General features: G+C 41.3%; 1 protein-coding gene across 1 annotated transcript; it reads left to right on the top strand.

Annotated features, from left to right (window-relative positions):
• The first annotated feature begins 188 nt into the window (after nucleotides 1-188).
• Nucleotides 189-15,790, top strand: LOC120441857 (extracellular matrix protein FRAS1-like). The gene is made up of 5 exons (XM_039617328.1): nucleotides 189-446; nucleotides 2,392-2,488; nucleotides 5,707-5,886; nucleotides 13,291-13,430; nucleotides 14,746-15,790. The coding sequence occupies exons 1-5, from the start codon at nucleotides 369-371 to the stop codon at nucleotides 15,022-15,024; spliced, it is 774 nt and encodes a 257-aa protein (XP_039473262.1). The 5' UTR covers nucleotides 189-368; the 3' UTR covers nucleotides 15,025-15,790.
• Nucleotides 15,791-20,445: the final 4,655 nt, after the last annotated feature.

Genomic DNA, 20,445 nt, shown 5'->3' on the forward strand with positions numbered 1-20,445 from the left:
TTCATTTATTTTTTATATTGCAAACATTTGCACTGTAATCAGTATTTGCACACTATTTTATATTATTTTTTGACAATCTTTAAAGCCATTATTCAATACATTGTTATTGTTAAATAAATATCGTCAAATAATTGAGATCTCAATTTCAGTGAAAATAATCGTGATTATCATTTTTGCCATAATCGAGCAGCCCTACATAGTGGTCACTGGAGTGGACAGCTACTAAAACGTACATATCTCTTTAATGCATTGGTTTCTATGGTGGAACTGTATATTAGCCTCTAGAGTGCTCTCTGCTGCCATGCTCCATTGAGGTCAATTCAGTGTTCAGTTAGTGCAACTGCAAGTAAATTTCCTCTGAATCAAAGATGGCAGACAAACTGTCACCCCTGCCGACCACTGCTGGCATATCCTGTCAATCCTTCTATGCTAGAAGAGCCCAACAGGTAAAAAAAAATATGATGATATGCAGTAACATCTAGGGAAGGATATTATCTGTTTGGAATAAGAAATTGTTATGCAGGGCCGTTGCTAGCCATTTGGGTGCCCTAAGCACAAATGCTTTATGGTGCCCCCGCCACTTAAAAAAAAAAAAAAAAAAAACATTAATACTTTTGAATTTCTCAGTGGAATTTGTTTAATTAAATAACAACAAACATGACAGTTAAACAAATAAATAAGGTTAAAGGAGGTTAAAAATACTGTTACAAATAAATACTCAGGCCCCTTTGGAAAATTAAAATCAGAGCTGACATTAAAAGGACCTCTCCGCACAATTTCAACACGATCAGCATCTACAATGTGAGCTGGCCAAAGAGCAGGATCGGTTGAAGGGGCACACATGTCTCCACAGTGTCACTTTCTGATAGTCTCTCAGTGACAGGACTCTCAGTGGTACTTGTGTATGGAACTGTACCTGAACTGGTGGTTGATGGTTCTTGTTCTTCTTGGCTAGGGATTGTTGCAGGGTCTACAATGGCTGGTGGTTGATGTCCAGGGATGGCACTACTACTGGATGGTTCATCCTGTCCTTGAGATCCTCCTTGAACATATTTAAGCATTGACCCTGCATACAAGAGAAAATATTCAGGGATTTTACAGAAATACAATTTTGAATCTACAGTAGGCCTCACGAAAAATTGCATTATAAGACTAATAAATTAAGTAAGTCACTGGTACATTTAAAATTACTAACTATATTTTACATGTATAGATTTTCATAATGGCAAATGGCAATATAAACATGCTGTACATAATTTGATATAAATGCGCAAGTAGGAAATCTATATTACTGGAAGATATAGGTTTCATATTACACTGTAATATGAAACCTATATCTTATTTATGCCGCATAAATAAGATATGCGTCTTTATAGATATCCTGAAATGCAGCAACATACAAAGTAATCTTGTCTAATCTGATAATAATACTTGACTGCATCACTGACCTATCCCAAAGTTAAGGTTAATCAGTAGCATGCATGACGTTAGCCAGCTAGCAACCTGAGGAGGAAATGCTAGTCTCACGATTGCTAACGTTATCTGAAAACCGTCAATTGAGTGACCATGATGAGTTGCTTTTAGTAGTCCATTCTATATTCATATCCACAACGTAAACAAACTACCCAACATCAATCATTTGCAACATTTGTTAACACAGTATGAACACTGCTAACAGGAGCTATCACAGAGTTGACGGACATGAGCGTGCAAGCAAGGGCTACAATAATGAACTTTTTTATTGTTATTATTTAAACATTGCCTTACCGGCAAGCGACGCCTGAGTTTCATCACGCTTCCTCTTCTTCTTTCTTTTCTCCGCTCCCGACTCCTGTTGCCGTTTCGAGGCCATGTTCAAACAGGTGTTTACCAATACCGAATTGAGGCATTATAGAACAGACCACTGGGAGTGGGGGGGCACCAGGAGGAGACTGGAGACAGGGCACAAAGCAGATTCACCCCTTTTCTCGGGAAAATTGTTTTATGTTGCTTTTGTATTGTTTAACCATATTAATGCATATGATATTTATAGTATTAATATGGTTTACTTTTTTTTTTTTTTACGACCCTGATTTTTTTGGTGCCCTACCGGCCATTTGGTGCCCTACGCAGTGTGCGTTATGTGCGTTTGCGGAGCTACGGCGCTGTTGTTATGTCTAATATGTAGAAAACTACGATTAACCATGCGTCCAATGAAGTGGACATCATGCATTACCCACTATATTTTTTTTAACATAAGTCATAAATTGCTTCACTGTTTCTTGGGACTGTTTTGGTTATAAGTAAGCGTATAATTGTTAAATTTATAAGCTACTCATTTAAAATATATATTTTTGTGAAGATCAGCTGTAGTTTGAGTTACTATAATAATTATTTTATCATATTTTGTAGACTTCAAATGCAGCAAAGAATAAGGCAGCGTACAGAATAGTCCAGGAAATTCCATCCAGCTCCAGTGATGATGATTTCATTGATGAGTGCAGTGATGGTGAGTTTAGTGATAAGTCCAGTGATAAGTCCAGGGAGTGAAGGTATGGGTGAGAGCAGGAACCTCAGGCTATATGACAGGCTATATGGTTCGACAGTTCTGTCATCCACATGGTCTCGTCCTGTGCTGGCCAATCCCCTGAAGATGTTGCCAACAGATGGGTCAAGAAGGAAAAAAAGATGATGATGATCCAAAAGCCCTTCTCTGTGGCCCTTTACAATCAACACATGGGTGGGGTTGATCTTGTTGACCAATGTCTGGCAATGTACCCCCACAGATGTCAAAACAAGAGGTGGTACATCCGAGTGTTTTTTCATTTTTTGGATGTGACCATTGTAAATGCCTGGCACTTCTACCAGATGTCTGGTTTGGAAAAGATGAGACTCCTCCTCTTCAAAGCATCTGTGGCTCATGCACTGATAAATAGTGGCACCCTCCAGCAATGCAAAAGAGGAAGACCCAGTGGGACCCCACAACCCGTGAAGTGGAGAGCAGTCACCAAAGTAGCCCGTGAGGTCAGGTTTGCCACAGGATATCACTGGCCCCAACTGACCGAGGTGAAAAATGCAAACAGATGCCATGATGTTGCGTGCACACGGAAGACCAAATACATCTGCATGCAATGCTGTGTGCCATTGTGCCCTGGATGCTTTGCAAACTTTCACACAGCCTAGTTGTGATGAACATAGAAGTGTTCGGAGATACAGAGACTAAGATGTCAGTTTGTGTTTTCTTCCAGCATGCTAATAAGGGCTTGGTAATACTGTCCTGCATCGTTATAGAACTGTGTAGACTCAAAAATGTTTCTCTTGTTGGAGGTAGTTTTGCCATATTCAGGTGTAAGATTCACAGCTAGGACTGTTGACTGGTTTTGTTATTTACGCCCAAACATTGGGCCTATATGAGTTGAAAGTTCCAAAAGATTTCTGAGATGTTTTTCAAAGGATACAAGCAAACAAGTGTTTGTATATTTACAATAGAACACAAGGTAATCTCATTTTTACAGTAAATTCACAGTATTTCATGCTAAGTGCTCGGACGCATGTAGTCCACTGGAGTGGAGAAGTTTATAACTTTATAAAAAAAACATATTTGGGAAAAAAAGAGTTGAACATTTTTTTTCATGTCCTGAGAAGAATAAAAGCACTTAAGAAAAAAATCTTGACCAAGGCTTTCATAATTCATGCATCAGAGGGTTAACAAAGACAAGCGTCAGTAACAAGATAAAAGAAACACTGATTAATGGTCAAATTTGCTAATAAAATAATGCTGACAACCTACTGACCACCTTTCATGTGTACTTTCAGTTATCTCCTAAAAGCTGGAAAAGTTGATTTCAATCAATAAGAGACCCTCTGACTGAACTGTGCTTTATTTTAGGTCCCCTTCAGATATGCGTTCAAAAAGGATAACATGCTAAATGAAATATAACTCTCCAAATGATGCTATAATTGACTCTTACACACAGGATGTGGGGAAGAAAAGTATTTAAACTTCAGTCTCACATGGTTATTGCTACAAGAACGTAAAATATGATTTTGTGAGTTTGAAAACACATAACATTGTGTGCTAAAATCCTTCAATTCAGAGCCTGGAGACATGCTTACAGCTGAGTTTTACTAAAGACATTGCCCATATTAGGAAAGAGACGTGTGTTTGGCTTCACTGATTATGTAATTTTCTGTCCCTCTTTCAATGTGAGAAATCATGGAGATGCTTAATGTGCACATAGAAGTACTCCTGATCATTTTATCACAGCTGTGGTAATGTAAGCCACAGCTGTGGGCCAAACAACATGCTAACATGTGGAAATGGAGAATCCACATCTTCATATATAGAGTGCACGATGGTTCTAGTGTTCACAAACACAACATTTGTTGAGCTCTGTTCATGGCTGAGACAGTTTATCAAGTAAATATCTGCTTATGCTTCTTTATTTAACCCATTAGGGGTGTTGTGTATTACAAGTCAACATCTGCAAGTACAGGAACTGCTCGTTTTGTGCGTTAACACCAGGAGTGTGACGCGCACATGCATTTTGTGGATTTTTCCCAAAATTTAAAAACATTTAAGCAAAATTTAAAACAATGATTGAAAGCATCAGCAGTGATGCTAGAAAACCTAAAACAGTTTAGGTTTTGTATGAACCTCCATATAAATGACCACATAAACGCAGAGTGTAGAGGTAGTAACTATAAATGACACTATTCTTTATGAGATTGTGAGAAAATATTTAATGGCATATGACGCTGTATGACACTGATTTTATTGTTTTTAATTCTAATGATCATTTTATACTTTTTTATTTTGCGCTATTTGTGCTCATTTTATTATTATTTATTCTTATTTATTTATTTATTTTGGGTAAATCTTCTTCTTTTTTGCTTATCCATGTATCATTTTTGGCATCCCAAGTGTACAGCACTTTGTGTTCAGCTGTGTTGTTCTGAAAGTGCTATATAAATAAATTGCTTGCTTGCATGCAAAAGAAAAAAAAAGGATCCATTTGTTTTTAAATTACACAGACTTATTTTGCAGTTGTGGGTAGTCATCTCCCAAAGACCCATTTTGAGCCATGATGAACCCTGAAAACTCAGCTGTGCACATTTTTATTGTCACCGTTTCCAACTAAAAAGCTTCCTCTCGCTTCCTTTTGGGGATAAAGCCAAACTATTGCACTGGTTCGGCAGTTTGAATCCAGTGTCCACATGAGAAGCTACTGGATATTGAAGGATTGCCTGTCCCTCACGCTTGAGCAGCATCCCGACTCTCTCATATCTTTTGCAGCTCTTTTTTAGCCTATTATTTTCTCACCTTTTCACTTTTCTGGTTATTGCACCCTCTCAGATGTGACTACAGGAAGCTCTCTGTCCATATCTCTTCCTGCCGTACTGCCCTCTGATGACTTCTTTGCCCTTCTCTCAATCTTTTCTATCCTTTCTTCACATCTTTCAAACCTATATCACTTTTTCACACCTCCTGATATAAAACTCCAGTGTTGTTCTCGTTCTACATAAATCTCAGCTTTTTTCACATCCTCTGTTATAGTCCATCCTTTCTCCCTTTTACCAGGATAAGAAACAGATTCTTAATACTTTGATTTAATTTGGGATGCCAAAAGCCAGGTTTTGCTGATAAATCTTTGTTTGTTGGGGGGACTTTTTTCTTCTCTCTGCTCCTTTTCTTTTTATACTGACCTTATTTATTTTATCGTGCAGAGGACCATCTCCCTCCATCTGTAGTGGTAAACAAAGGCCTGGTGCTTAATGAAAACTCAGTGAAGAATCTGACCACGCTGCAGCTGTCAGCCAGCGACCAGGACAGCGAGCCGGGCGAGCTCATCTACCGCGTCACCAAACAGACGAGCCTGGGACACCTCGAGCATGCTGCCAGTCCAGGTAGACCAGGGCTATATGTCAGTGTTTTTAGAAACGACGAAAAAGTAAAGATAAAAGCCAAACTAAACCAAACCAAACTTTTCCAACTGCTTGGTGAGTAGTTGGCATCCTACATGCAAACTGCAGGTGACTATGGCAATCTGATTGCAACCAAAGCAATCACATTTATGTTTTTGGTGCAGCAGACCCTGATTTCACCTGGCAATCACCACCAACCAGTGGCTTTACCCCCAAAGTTGCTAGGGGTGTGCAGCGCTGTGGTCCATTGATCACCTCTCCGGTTTGAGCCTGTCCAAAGACATGCTTGTCAATTGGTGATTCTAAAGTGCCTGTTGGTGTGATGGAAGTATTTAAAAAAGTGACGACAGGGTGTGGGGACGGGAGCTGACCTTCATGCATCAAATACCAAGAGAGTCAGGGGAACACCGGGGAGGACGACAATAAAACTAAAACAGGGAGCTAAGAACTTAATCACAAAAACTCGACTTCACTACAGTAACAAAAGAAATCATGGATGTTTTCAATGTTTTTGTCGCTTTTTACGGAATCAAACTCAAAGTAATGTCAGTACTTCCAAGCTTTAAACCCTGCATGGTCGCACTCTCTCCCGCACTCCATATTATCCTTTGTTGATCTACACACGTTTGTTGCTGCCACGGACGTCGCACGCTCGTATGCGTCATTGTCATGAGACACTCTCACAAGCAAAATCACAACGGTTTAGTAATGCAGTAATGTAGCCTGCTTACAGGAAAATAACCATAATCTAATGACCTTTTTGCAATAGTAATCCCTTACTTTACTCATTACTTGAAAAAGTAATCAGACTATGCGGTGTTGCCCATCTCTGGTCCACATACAGAAAGAATCATTGAAAGATTTAAGGTATCATGCCACATTTGACCTCTGACCTCTTGTTCATGGTTAATAAATTAAGAGTCAAAGCGAAAGACAAATTTGAAACTTTGTTACTTACTACCGTTGTTTGGAATAGAAAGGAATATAGGGAATTATAGATTTTTATTTCAAGACAGCAAAAACCTGACATCTGTGCAGACCACAACTAGACAGATAAGCAGATTGGATTCAGATTTGATTTAAACTAACATCAGTCAGTCTCTAGAAGTCTAAAAGTCTGTTTCTATCATTAAACATCCAATATACTCAACTTCCCAGAAAGTTTTGACTTCACGTGTGAAAATAGGAACGATTTTTGTTGTGTTTTGTACCACGACATCAGCTCAGATATTAACCTGCATTCAGCCCATGTTTAAACAAAATGTGGCATTTTCTGCTATTTCCTGTCAGGACAAATGGAAATGAAAATGTAATTTGCTTTAATATGATGGAACTAAAAAGCTTGATTTTCATCACTGACTTTGAATATTGGATCTGTCTCCCAGCCTGGCTGTCCTGATTATGATGATGTATAAACCTTCAGCTGAGGAATAGATGCCAAAAGCCAAGAAGACCATAGAATTGTGCTCATTTTGCTGTCAGTAGACGACATGAAGAGAGCTGATACTGAGATGTCTTTATTTCCTCGATGCCTTGTTGGCATGTTGAATGAGTTATTGCCTTCCTTGTGTAATGTTTACAAGTTTTAATTTTTTTAACTTTGTGAAATTCCCTCCCTCTGTGGTGAGAAATAACTTTGCTATTGCAGAGCTAAATTATTCAACAAGTTAATACCTTCATGAGCGAGGTCACCTGCGGCACGAGAAATCCATTTTCATGTTATTTAATGTTCCTCGGTACAATGACAGTCCTGTAATGAAGTGCCTAATTTAAAATGTAACATCACCTATTGGTGAAACCAGCTTAGATTATAGGACTCACATGTTTTCATTTCTAGTCTTTAAAACCTCTCTACCCATCTAGTATTAATTCCTTCTGGGATACAAATATGTATATTATGCAGACACACAAACACACATGCAGCTATTACCCATTTCTTGTTTTTTTATACCTAAGATGAATTATTGTTGAATGAAGACATTTTTCAAACACATGTAATTGCCAATTGTGTTTATTGGGTAAAAAAAAAGGTAAAAGAAGGGGGAGAGAAAAGAGGTAAAAAGGAGGGAATAAAAAGAAGGAAAGAGAGAAGAGAAAACCCCAACAATCCCCTCTGAGCAAGCACCAGGCGACAGTGGATAGGAAAAACTCCTTTTAAAGTGAAAGACACTTAAAGGAGAAACCTATGGCAGAACCAGGCTCAGGAGGGGCAGTCAACTGCCGGGACTGGTCGGGGGTGAGGGTGAAAAAAAGAAAAGGAGGGAGGGGAAGGGAAGGGGAAAATTAAGCTGGAATAGAGGCGGAGGAAGACATGGTTACATCAGGTGAGAAGCAGCAGTGTCCCTTCTCCAGAACCAGTGGAAACGTTTTCTCTTTTTTTCAGACAATGTTCCACCAGCACTTTTTCTCAAGGATGAGGGTTTTCAGCTCATCCATTGTTTCTGTGTTTTCTTTCTCAAGTTTGCTGCATCTTTTCACCATGTCTTCTAATTGTTCTTGTTTTTCTTGAAGCTTGTCTTGCAGTTCTTTAACTGTTGCCTCCTCTATTCGCTTTGCCTTGTGCACATCTGTGTGCATGTCTTCCAGCTGCTGGTTTCTCTTCTGGATTTCTTGAAGTCTACACTGCAGGTCTTTATGTGTTTTCTGTTGTTCTTGCTTTTGCGCCTGGATTTCAGTGTTTTTGGACTTCAAGGTCTTAGAAAGTTCTTCAAGTTCGGTATTTTTCTCAGCATTTCATTGATGCTACTCTGCATCGCTGAGCATTGTTTTTCCATTTTTTCTTTTCTCCTTCCAGTACAGATGTTTTGTACCTCGTTTCGTTATACAATTCTTGGAGTGCTAGATATTTCTTCTGGAGAAAAATTTTTTCTTCTTCCTGTTGTATTTTCTGTTGGTCTTTTTCTTGAAGCAGCTCTTTATTTTTGAGGAGTGTTTCCTCAAGAGTTATTTGGAGCATTTTGCATTTTCCTCCAAGACTTCTAACTTATGGTCCGTTTCTTTCTCGAGCATTTCTTGTTGCTCTCTCTCTTCAATGAACTCCTTATTTCTGTGCACTTTTTATCGAGCTTGATTTGGAGCAGTCTGTGTTTTTCCTCCATCTCGTCAAGCTTGGAGTCCATTTCCTTCTGCTTCATATCCATTTGCTTCTTGTCTTTAAGCAACTGTTGATTTTTGTGCAGAGTTTTATCATGTTTCACCTGCAGAGCTTTGTATTTTTCCTCCATGGCTTGGAGTTTGCTCTGCAGGTCTCTCTGCTCTTCGGGCTGTTGTTTCTTGTCTTGGAGAATCTCTTTATTTCTCTCCAGAGCTTCATCAAGCATAACTTGCAAGCCTTCGTTGTGTTTCTCGATGTTCCTCAGCTTGCACTCCATTTCTTGCTGATGTATTTTCCGTTGGTCTTTGTCGTGAAGCAACTCTTTATTTCTTTCCAGAGCTTCATCAAGCATTACTTGCAAGCCTCTATTTTGTTTCTCGATGTGCCTCAGCTTGCAATCCATTTCTTGCTGATGTATTTTCCGTTGGTCTTTCTCGTGAAGGAACTTTTTATTCCTTTCCAGAGCTTCATAAAGCATTACTTGCAAGCCTTGATTTTGTTTCTCGATGTTCCTCAGCCTGCAATCCATTTCTTCCTTTTGTATTTTTTGTTGGTCATTCTTGTGAAGCATCTCTGTATTTTTGAGCAGTGTTTCCTCAAGAGTTATTTGCAGCATTTTCAGTTTTTCTTCCAAGACTTCAAGCTTGGAGTCCGTTTTTTCTCGAGGATTTCTTGTTGCTCTTTCTCTTCAATGAACTCTTTATTTCTGTGCACTGTTTTCTCAAGCTTGATTTGGAGCAGTCTGTGTTTTTCCTCCATCTCGTCATGCTTGGAGTCCATTTCCTTCTGCTTCATTTCCATTTGCTTCTTGTCTTGAAGCAACTGTTGATTTTTGTGCAGAGTTTTGTCATGTTTCACCTGCAGCGCTTTGTGTTTTTCCTCCATGGCTTGGAGTTTGCGCTGCATGTCTCTCTGCTCGGCCTGTTGTTTCTCTTCTTGGTGGATTTCTCTAAGTTTCTCCAGAGCTTCATCAAGCTCTTCTTGGAGCTCCTGATTCTTCCTGACCATGGTTTCCTGTTTTATGCTCTCTTTTTCTCCTTTTGGAGCAGATCTTTAATTTTTCCAGAGCGTCATCCAGCTTTTCTTGGAGCACCTGATTCTTCTTATCTTGGAGAGCCCATTGTTTCTCCTCAATACCTTCTTTTTCTTGAAGCTGGTAGGATAATTTTTCTAATTCAGCGCTCTTTCTCTCATTTTCTTCCGTCAGGATCTTAATCTTCTCTCTGTTCATGAGATTTTCATTCTGCATTTCTTCCAATCGCTTTTCCTCTAATTCTACCTGTTCATCCCAAGGTAGAGAGCTCATATAAGGGTCTAGGGACTCATACCATGGAATAGAGCTGGGGTCAGCTTCTTGTCTTTCTTGCTTTTTCGGAGACATGTTGGAGTCTGTTTACCGTGACTACGAAAAGGATCCAAAGGTTTCGAAATGCTTTACTGGTGAACGTTTGAACGCTGCTGACATAAGTGCTGCAAATAACGGACTAAAAGTTGTACATCCTCACCCCTATTTAAGGATTTTGAGGATCAAAGCTTCAAAGGATCAAAGCTTTAGAAGCCCGTGACATCAGAATTCCATAAGCCATGAGGTTGTCACATGACATTTTTGAATGAGGTCATATTTTTGTATGAATTTTTTAAATAACATCAACATTCCGTAAGCCAGTGAGGTTCTTACATGACTTTTGAATGAGGATACATTTTTGCTTGGAAAATTACCAATAAAGTTTCAATCCCTGTTACTTTTGTAAAAAAAAAAAAGAAAGAAAGAAAAAAAGTGAGTAAAGAAAGTAAGTAAAAGTACAGTTTTATTTATATAGCATCTTTCAAGACAAATTCATTTTGTTTGAGTTGTATTGGTAACTCGTTGAAGTGTTACTGGGTATCATAACCAGTTTATGATACAGTGAGTGAAAGCATTGGGTGGACTGAATGAGGCTAAATTAAATCGATAGAACTGAGTGGAGTTCTATCGACTGTATTGATCAGACAGTTAGAACAACAACTAAAGGAAACTTTGATTAATCTCAAAGGAACTAATATAGGTTAACTGGTAGCTGATACAAATCAGGATTTAAAACCATTTTTGGTTTGTGTTAGATTTATATTGTTGATTGTCATTTATGCTTAGAAATATCTACTTATATATGCTTAGTTGTAGATTGATAGAGGTTTGATCCTTAATAGTTGCAGAACTTTGTGTGCATTCCAGAGTGTTCTGGCATGCACACACAACTTAAGGTCAGGAGAGAGGTTATATCTACTCTTACTGATTTATGGTATAGGAGGACACCTACTCTGTATCTGGTTAAGTATAAGAGCCTTTTGTTTAGATGGACCGTTAGACTCCTGGCACCAGCGTTGGGGAGTCTTCACAGGTACACACACACACACACACACACACACACACACACACACACACACAACGCACAGGCAAGGTACTCTTTGTGTGTATGTATACGTCATATGTTAATGACCCTATGCATATTCATGTAACCTCAGTAAAAGAGCAGTGTATGGAGAAGCGGACCCAATTTCGCTGTGCAAGAAACATCACAATCACAATAAAAGCTCTAAGTCTAAGTCTTTTCCTCATTAATGCACATCATAGATAACTATGTAATGTGTCTGTTGCACACTTTGTATGTCAGGAATAACCATAAATGTGTTGTCTTACAAACGGCTGTATCAGGTCTTTGCATCCACAATAAGCGAGGATAACAGAACTCCTGGAAAGCAAAAAAATCTGGTTCTTGTTTCTAAGACAGTCACCTTTAGTTTCACGCTGAGTGATGCTGGATTGTTGCAGACAAACCTGATTATGTTTCCCACTGAGTTTTAATCTTCAGAGGCAACACAGAGTAAAGAGAAGCATTGTTATTTCAGTTTAACTTTAGTCTCAGTTTAGTTTTATCCCCTTGTAAATTTGATAAGAACCAAATTGAGGAAACAAACTCAGTGTGTGGCCAGAAAATGCCACGGTGGCTTACAAACACATGTCACAACAAAATATGAAGGATAAGACATCACATGTATAACGGAAAGAGACGCAGAAGAATTCATCTCTGAAATTTCTCACTTTATTGAACTGGCATTTGCCTGAGACCACCGGAATTGGTGGAATAGACATAAAGAAAATCAAAGGTAGACAAAAATCCGTCAGGAGGGATCAGGAGAGAGCAACGGTCTGCCAAGCCATTCCCTGTTTCAGAGTTTTGTAGTCTTGCACCTGCTGTCGCTTTAATATTAAACTAACAAGGTTGAAATGGACTCACCGTGGTTTCTGCTTCTTAATTGGACAGATTTCTATCCCTTAAGTATAACCAACTTTGTGTTATCATCAAGCATAACCTGTTTTTTTAGCAGTGTAAAACCATCTCATACGAAAGATCTCATATGAAAGATCAAATAACAAACATAATGGAAGTTTTGGGCTTAACGACTACTTTTCTCTCTCTTGTCTCTTTAGGCACTAGGATCAGCACCTTCATGCAGGCTGACCTGGCATCACGCAGCATCCAGTACGTCCACACCAGTGAAGAAGAGAAGCATGCCGACTAGTTCTTCACCGCTTAACATGTTTTAAAATTCATTCATGAAGGAGGTCTAGATGCAGATATCTACTGACTACAACAGAAGCTCTGAAATATTATTTGTTCTTCCTAAAGACTAATTGGGTTTTAAAAATAACTTTGTTCCCAGTTTGACCAAGAAATAAGTCAACAGTCCTTGTGTGTCCAAAGAGGGACCTTTAATCCCAAGTGCAGGGAACAACCTTAAATGGTGCAGAAAACAAGCTGTTGACAGGAATTAAGAAAGAAAAGTTTTCTGATCACTTAAACGCTTAGCTTAAATAAAATAAAAACCCCTTAACTATGTCATTAAATTGAAAGATATGAAAGAAATGTGAAAACTAACAAACTCTACAGCTTTTATAACAGCGGGAAAGTAGCAGCTTCCTGTCCCGGTCTCCTCATGCATAAATCTGCCTTGCTAATTCAAACTAATGAGGATCACAAGGACTCGAGTAAACATGTGAAAAAGGTCATTTGACCTTCACGCCTGGCTGACTGCAATGTGTGGAAGCTTTGTGGCCACTGTGGTGCTTGGTGAAGTTGTGTAGCCCTTTGGGGTTAAACTTTTTCATCACAATGAGACTTTTCTATTTGCTGAATTGTTGAGAAAGTTCTCAGTGAAAAGCAGGAAGTTGATGGCAGGATGTAGTTTTGGTTACACATATGTGTATCGCTCATAGGTTGTTTCATCATCTTATTATTGTTCTTTGTCTTCAGGTTGCTCAGACTTTCTACATCACTATCAAGCCTGTGGACGACTCCTGCCTCTTCTTCAGGTCCCTGGCATGAGGGTGCAGGAGGGTGTGAGGAAGACCATCACTGAGTTTGAGCTGAAAGCCACCGATGCGGACACAGAGGTAACACACTGGCTACATACGTTTTCTGCAAATCTTTCACAGCTTTAATTACAGTATATGCGTGACATCATGACAAGAATCAGGTGTCACCTTCTGTGGCGGAACTACAACAGAGACGCTTTGAGCACTTCAGAAGGTCTTAAAGTAAAACGAAACAAAAAACTTTTCAAATGTGTAACTGAGGTCAAAATACAGCATTGAAGGACTGATTTCTTCAGCATGCACACTCATACTTCTTTAATTAAGGCGAAACTAAAGCAAATGTTGGATGTTATCCATCCTCTGCTGCATATATTGTAGAGTTAATAATATGTATGAAGTAATTTAAATGAGCTTATTTGCCTTTTTCATTCTTTAGGCATCAAATTCTCTTTATGAGCTGCACAATATAAACAGATGTCAAGAGATGTACTCTGAGACACTTCTTCAGCTGAGAATCAGAGAGGAGAAACACACAGTTTTACTTGCATGCAAGGGCAGCCACAGAGCACCTGCACCTGGAGTGAGGGCTCCGGGACTCGCACTCTGCCACTGCCCTGGTCTTTATTTATACACAAGAAGAGTAATACAACAGTGAATACGTTTGTTCAGTGGAATGTTGATGCGTGAGCATGTGCGGATATGCGTGTGCGCGTGTGCCAGGAGAGGCTCCTCTACCTGGTACAAAGTGAAACTGCTTATTAAGCTCTTATCTAGCAGGTACTGCTCCTTCCCTGCATGATAACGGGTCACAGTGAATCAAAACAGTCTGAGTTATAAAGTGGTCATCATGCAGTATTCTATCATATGCAAACTTATATTATTAAAAGATTATACTGACTACTAAGTACAATTTTCTATTGACAACAGATCATATCTTTGAAGCTTGGTATGATTTGTGAACTAATTGGCATCATGTTTGGAATCATCCCAAAGCAGTACAGATACCAGTTTAGAAAAGAGCTGGACCTCTGAATGTTTATTTTGAGATGATTACCTAAGCTGGCTAAACTAAGCAGCCAGTTTAAGGGATAATCCAACACTGTTAATCCCATAAATCTGTAATTCTCAGTAAAAACTTGAAGATTTATTTTCTACTGCCTTATTGTAGAATTTTAGAGAGTAACACCCAAAAATGATGTTAAGGTTCGCCACTATAGATATTTTGAAGCTGATTCCTGAATTTGAGTTCTCACTATTTTGCTGGTTTGTTGGTTGTGCAGAACCAACACTGCTTCTTTATGTAGCTTCATCCTAGGGAGACATTGCAGGCGATATCATTGAGCCGTCCTTCCTTTCCCTGCATTTTCCCTCCTATTACACCACCTTCCTCCAGGCGGAGTCCATCGTCTTCAGCGTCATCCAGGCTTCTCGACACGTCACCATCGAGCGCACCATCAGCGGCCAACACTACCGACAGATAAGCAGCTTCACCATGGACGACATCGACCAGAACCGCATCAGCTACAACCACGACGGCTCCAACTCGCTCAAATACCGCTTCACCTTCACCGTGACCGACAGCACCAACCTGCTCTTCATGGTGGAGGACAACGGAAAAGAGGTGTGTGTGTGTGTGTCTGTGTGTGTGGACAGTTTTATTACAGTGGGATGATTGAAATGGCAGAGTGAGGGCATGTCTGCGAGAGTGTGCGTGCTCTGACCTTTTGTGAATTTGTGGGTGTATTGATGTGCTTCTGTCTTTGTGAGGACAGAAACTGGGCGCTTTTGCAAAGGGCGGGCACCTCCGGAAACAGAGAGTGAAAATATTTTTGCAAAGGACATGTTTGGAAGGACAGGATATTTCTGTAGCGAAGTTTTGCCTTTTCCCGTCCTCCTGTAAGCTTTGATGTTTTTGCTTTTCCTGCTTCAAATATTCATAAAAAATTAGGATAATTTTCCTTTTTTGTGTCATAGTGAGTACTAATAAACCATATACTACATGTGCATTTTAAAAACTCACATCAATTGGCTGACGGTGTACGATATTAAAAGGAAATGAAGGCTACTTTTTGATAAGGTGTGCAGCAAATGCTTATCTTATCAGCTTAGTGTGGGATCACCACAGTCATGGTTGGGATATACTGTGTACAGCAAATATATCCCAACTATATCCCAACAAATCAAACAAAGCCACTTTAATGTGTCGCATGCTCAATTTGAAGCTTGTAAACATCATTTTCTTAATGATAATACATTCTCAATAACTGAAATAACCCTTAGCCTGAGAGACGGAGGCAACTCCTTCGCCCCGTTGTGTTCCTGCTCCCAGGGCAGCTCGGGCCCAGCATTCCCCTGCACCTGTTTCAGTGCTTCAGGTGAGGGAGGCTGAGGTCCAGCTGGTCCCTGCTCCAGTGTCCAGGCCAGCTGAGGCTCTGCCTGTCGCTGCACCCGCACCAGCTCCTCGGGTGGGGACAGCAGCTGCCCAGCCATTGACGGTGCCTGTCCCGGCTCCCAGGGTGAGGATGACCGGGGAACCAGTTAGCTCCTGCACCCGCACCTTCTCCTCGGGTGGGAGTGGCTGGTGTCCGGCAGGTACCTGCACCTGTTTCTGACCTCGCTGGAGGCTCAGGTGAGCCCGTCCAGCGGTTTTCTTCAGGTTCTGGAGGCTCAGGGGAACTAGCTCAGTTTATTGCTAATCCACCACCTAACCCACCATTACTACCATCGTTACAACAGTCAATAGAACTTAAACTTCTATCAATAGCTCGAACATTAGCTCACCTCTCAGCTCAGTCGCCTGTTCAGTTACCACCCGCCTCGCCTGGAGGGTCCGAGGGGCCCGTCCAGCCTTCTGTTATTGCTGGGGGTTCTGGAGAACCGCACCAGCCTTCTGCCTCCGCTGGAGGGTCCGAGGGGCCCGTCCAGCCTTCTGCCTCCGCTGGAGGGTCCGAGGAGCCCGTCCAGCCGTCTGTTCCCGCTGGAGGGTCCGAGGAGCCCGTCCAGCCGTCTGTTCCCGCTGGTGGGCCCGAGGAGCCCATCCAGCCTCCTGTCTCGTCAGCTGGAGGGCCCGAGGAGCCCGTCCAGCCTCCTGCCTCGTCAGCTGGAGGGCCCGAGGAGCCCGTCCAGCCTCCTGCCTCGTCAGCTGGGGGTCTTGGAGGACTCAGCCAACACATCCTCATCTCTACTGACGGTTCCGGGAGACCGTTCAGCCACCACCCACGCCGCTGCCTGCAGTGCCACCGCCTGCGGCTCCCACGCCGTCACCTGCAGTGCCACCGCCTGCGGCTCCCACGCCGTCGCCTGCAGCTTCATCCTTGCCTAGTCCAGTTTCAGCTTCAGCTACGGCTTCGTCCTTGCCTGGTCCAGCTTCAGCTTCAGCTACGGCTTCGTCCTCGCCTGGTCTGGCTTCTGCCGCCGTCGCCTGGCCCAGCTCTGGCTTCTGCTTCCGCCGTCGCCTGGCCCAGCTCTGGCTTCGCCTGCACGCCCTGCACGCCCTGCACGCCCTGCACGCCCCTGTCCGGCCGCTTTCGGGCCGATGATTGGGCGCCTCACCATCGTGGGCGGCCTCCTGACCTGCTCCGCCGCCGCCGGTGCCTCCCGCCCGGCCGGCCTCCTGACCTGTTCCGTCGCGCCGGTGCCTCCCGCCCGCCGGCCTCCTGACCTGTTCCGTCGCCGCCGCCGTGCCTCCCGCCCGGCCGCCTCCTGACCTGTTCCGTCGCCGCCGGTGCCTCCCGCCCGGCCGGCCTCCTGACCTGTTCCGTCCCGCCGTGCCTCCCGCCCGCCAGCCTCCTGAACTTTTTGGCCTCTTGGGCCGTCGCCTCGGCCGCCCCTGAACTTTGTGTGAATTGTTTTCCTGGTCGCCTGTGCCTGTCGTGAACCTGTATTTTGTTGTGTTGCTTTCCGGCTCCGGTGTTTGCGCTTTTTGTTTCTTGCTCCTTGTTTGGTTTGTTTCGAGCCCTCCATCCTGTTTCCCCACCCCCACCCTGGTTGGGTTGTTTTTTTTTGCGGTTGGGCTGTCTGGGAGCCAGCCCTTTGGGGGTACTGTTAGGATGCCTGGGTCGTTGACCCAGGGTTTTTGGGTTTATTATATTATTTATAATTTCTAGTCTTTGGTTTCTTTGAGTTCTGTCTTATGGTTTATGTCTCTGTCTTCTCTAGTTGCTCTGTCTCCCCTGTCAGCTGTATCCCCTTGTTAAGTTCAAGGTCTCTGTGTTATGTTTCCTGTTTTACTTTGAAAGTCCGTGTTTCATATTTGTGTATCTGGTTTTGCTTTCCTTGTCTCGTTAGTTCTGATTTGCCCCAGCTGTGTTTCCTCCTGTTGTCCATTCCCTGATTGCTCCCTCTATGTATTTAAGCCCTGTGTTTTCATCAGTCCTTGTCGCGTTCTACCCTTAACTTGCTGTGTGTTTTGTCTACGTAAGTGTATTTTGTATTCTTAGTTTTGTTACACTTTTGGGTTCAGCATTAAAGCTGTTTTGAGTTACTTTCTGTCTCTGGAGTCTGCACTTTGGGTCCTTCTCCTGCCAACACACAGCCATCACATAACAATATGTATAAATAAAACAGATGAGATTTCTAGTACAAACTGTAAACATCATCCCGACTGTGAGCATTTGCTCCCATATTCTGCCAAATGCTTGTACTCAATCTAAAAATATGATTGAGATATTACTATTCTGGATATTAATGCATAATTTAGTACTATTTTCATCTCTGTGGTGTTTATGCTGAGCTTTGTTGGGATTTAGAGATTCTTTTATTGCTACCATATAATCTGCCTTATGATAAATGCATTAAGAACATGTTTTACAGCATTATTTTATCAGTAATATTTCTTACAGGGTTCATATTGCATTGAATATGTTTGTCATCACATTCATTCTATTCACAGGTTTAGTTCATTTTATACACATTGCATATCTATGTTGATTTGGAGTTGATGTTCCATCCAAGAGGGTTTTAAGCTTCACTGGTGAGAGTGTCCAGGTGATACATGTTGAGGGAAGATGAGAACATAGCAGGTTAATTGCATGCATGCTTACAATACACATATTAATCTAGCAGCAGGCCTGAGCGAAGGCCCCAGTGTCTTCTGCTTCTTTTGAGACCTGCTGCAATTCAGTCTACTTAGTGATTGATGACGAGGTCAATTATTGGCCCTTAGAGACCCTGAAACTTGAAGTTTATTACCTTAAAAGGCAAGTGATATAGAAAAGAAAGTTAGATGTCTGTTTATAGTTATTAAGATGTACGAGATGTGCTCATGTCTATAAACAATGTATTTTTGACCTGTATTGACGTGTATGTGTGGGCGTTAATTTTCTATGCTATAAAACCAGCATTCAATGTATTTTTGTCAGAGGAAGACACATGCTGATGGTTCCTCTCCGTGTTAATAAACTCATCGTTTGATTGCATTTGTCTGGTCCTCCGTTGTTTGTTGTTCTGGTCTGCAGTTGATCGATCTCGCTTCAGCTTCCTGAAGGTCATTTGGCCAATTTTGAAGCAGTGGGGCTCTCATCTAAGTGTTTCCTTTCCACAACCTTCTGTGGAAGGTGTAAATGAGCAGAAACCCAGAGCCAATAATAACTTTCACGTTCATTTCAGGCTATTTTATTTCTCCAAGTACTGTGAATTGTGAGCAAAAGTTAGCTTTCAAAAGTTTCAACACACTGTATGTCGTGTTTTGTGATCCACTGCTTCTTCCTAGTGATGCTACGTACAATGATTAGATTTATAACACTGCTGCATCAACCCCAAAATGATGTGTTTGCATTTATAGAGGTTTGAAACAACAGAAATAGATTAAAACAGACAGATAAAAGTGACACATCAAACAAACATTGTTAATTTCTAATTTAGTTTCATTCATTTCATCATTAACTTGCACTCACACTACTACACTGCCATTTTAGGTTCAGGCCATTAGGTGGCACAGTGCACTTGTGGCAGGATAGTGCTACCATGTAAGCAAGCTAGGAGACTGGCATGCTTGCTGGTATCCAGTTAGGAAGCAACACATTAATAAGAGAATTCTGAGTAAAACCAAAGTTAGTTTCTAGTAACTAGTTACTAGAAAGGAACAAGTAACTTTGATAGAAATAATTACTAATGTAACTAAGTTACTAATTTAAAGTAACTTACCCAACACTGCGCACATGTATTTTCATTTTCTTTGTGGACTTGTCTCAAAATTTCAACAAATTTAAGCAAAATTTGTGTGGAAACAGTGATTGAAAGCCTCAGCTGTGATGCAAGAAACTCAATAACAGTTAAAGGTTTGCACACACCTTCTTTTAAAAATCACTACATAAGTGAAGAGATAGTAACTGAAAAACCCCCTGATCGTTGCTTTAGTTTTCACCTGACAGATCAAATTATCAATCAGTGCTCTTCTGGATGATATTTTATAATTCGCAAGACCTCAGAGCTTTGTAGTGTTTCCACTGTGCTCCCTGCTTGCATTACAAACATTACCTTAATGAAGTAGTTGGTCCCAGCTACGACTTGTGTTTTGTAGCTCTTTGCAGTGAAAACCTCAAAGTTTCTCCGGTTTTCTGCTCTGCGAGAGGCTTCATCTGAATAACAATGACAGCAACAACAATATGAATGACAGGCCCTGTGTGTGAGTGTAAAATCTCCTTTTCTACTCACTGCATCACAGATGTTCTGAACTGCTTCATCAGCCTGCTTCTCCTCAGTCAGCCCTCCGCACATTTCCACTTTGACAACATTTTGTTGGTAAAAACGACCAAAAAGCTAATAAACACACGCCAATTCACAAGACTCTGCATTGTGGACCAGCGCGGGGAAGAGGGGTGTTTGTTTGTACGGTATTTGTAAACGATCATGTAAAAAACAAATAACACAAGCACACTTAGACTAGCACAAGAAAATAATCACTTTTGCCCACATTTTTACAGCATGTGTAGGTTTGTCGGAGCGTATGACAAAATCCTCTCGAGTCTGCCGGAAGTGAAAATACAGGGTGTGAGCTGCGATTGAAATCCAAATTTCCCAAAACTTTATTTATTTAATACAATTATACCTACTGAACTTAAGGGGATAGAAACAAAGTATCGATCCTAACGAG

This window comes from Oreochromis aureus, linkage group 9 (genome assembly GCF_013358895.1).
Source record: "Oreochromis aureus strain Israel breed Guangdong linkage group 9, ZZ_aureus, whole genome shotgun sequence".
Lineage (NCBI taxonomy): Eukaryota > Metazoa > Chordata > Actinopteri > Cichliformes > Cichlidae > Oreochromis > Oreochromis aureus.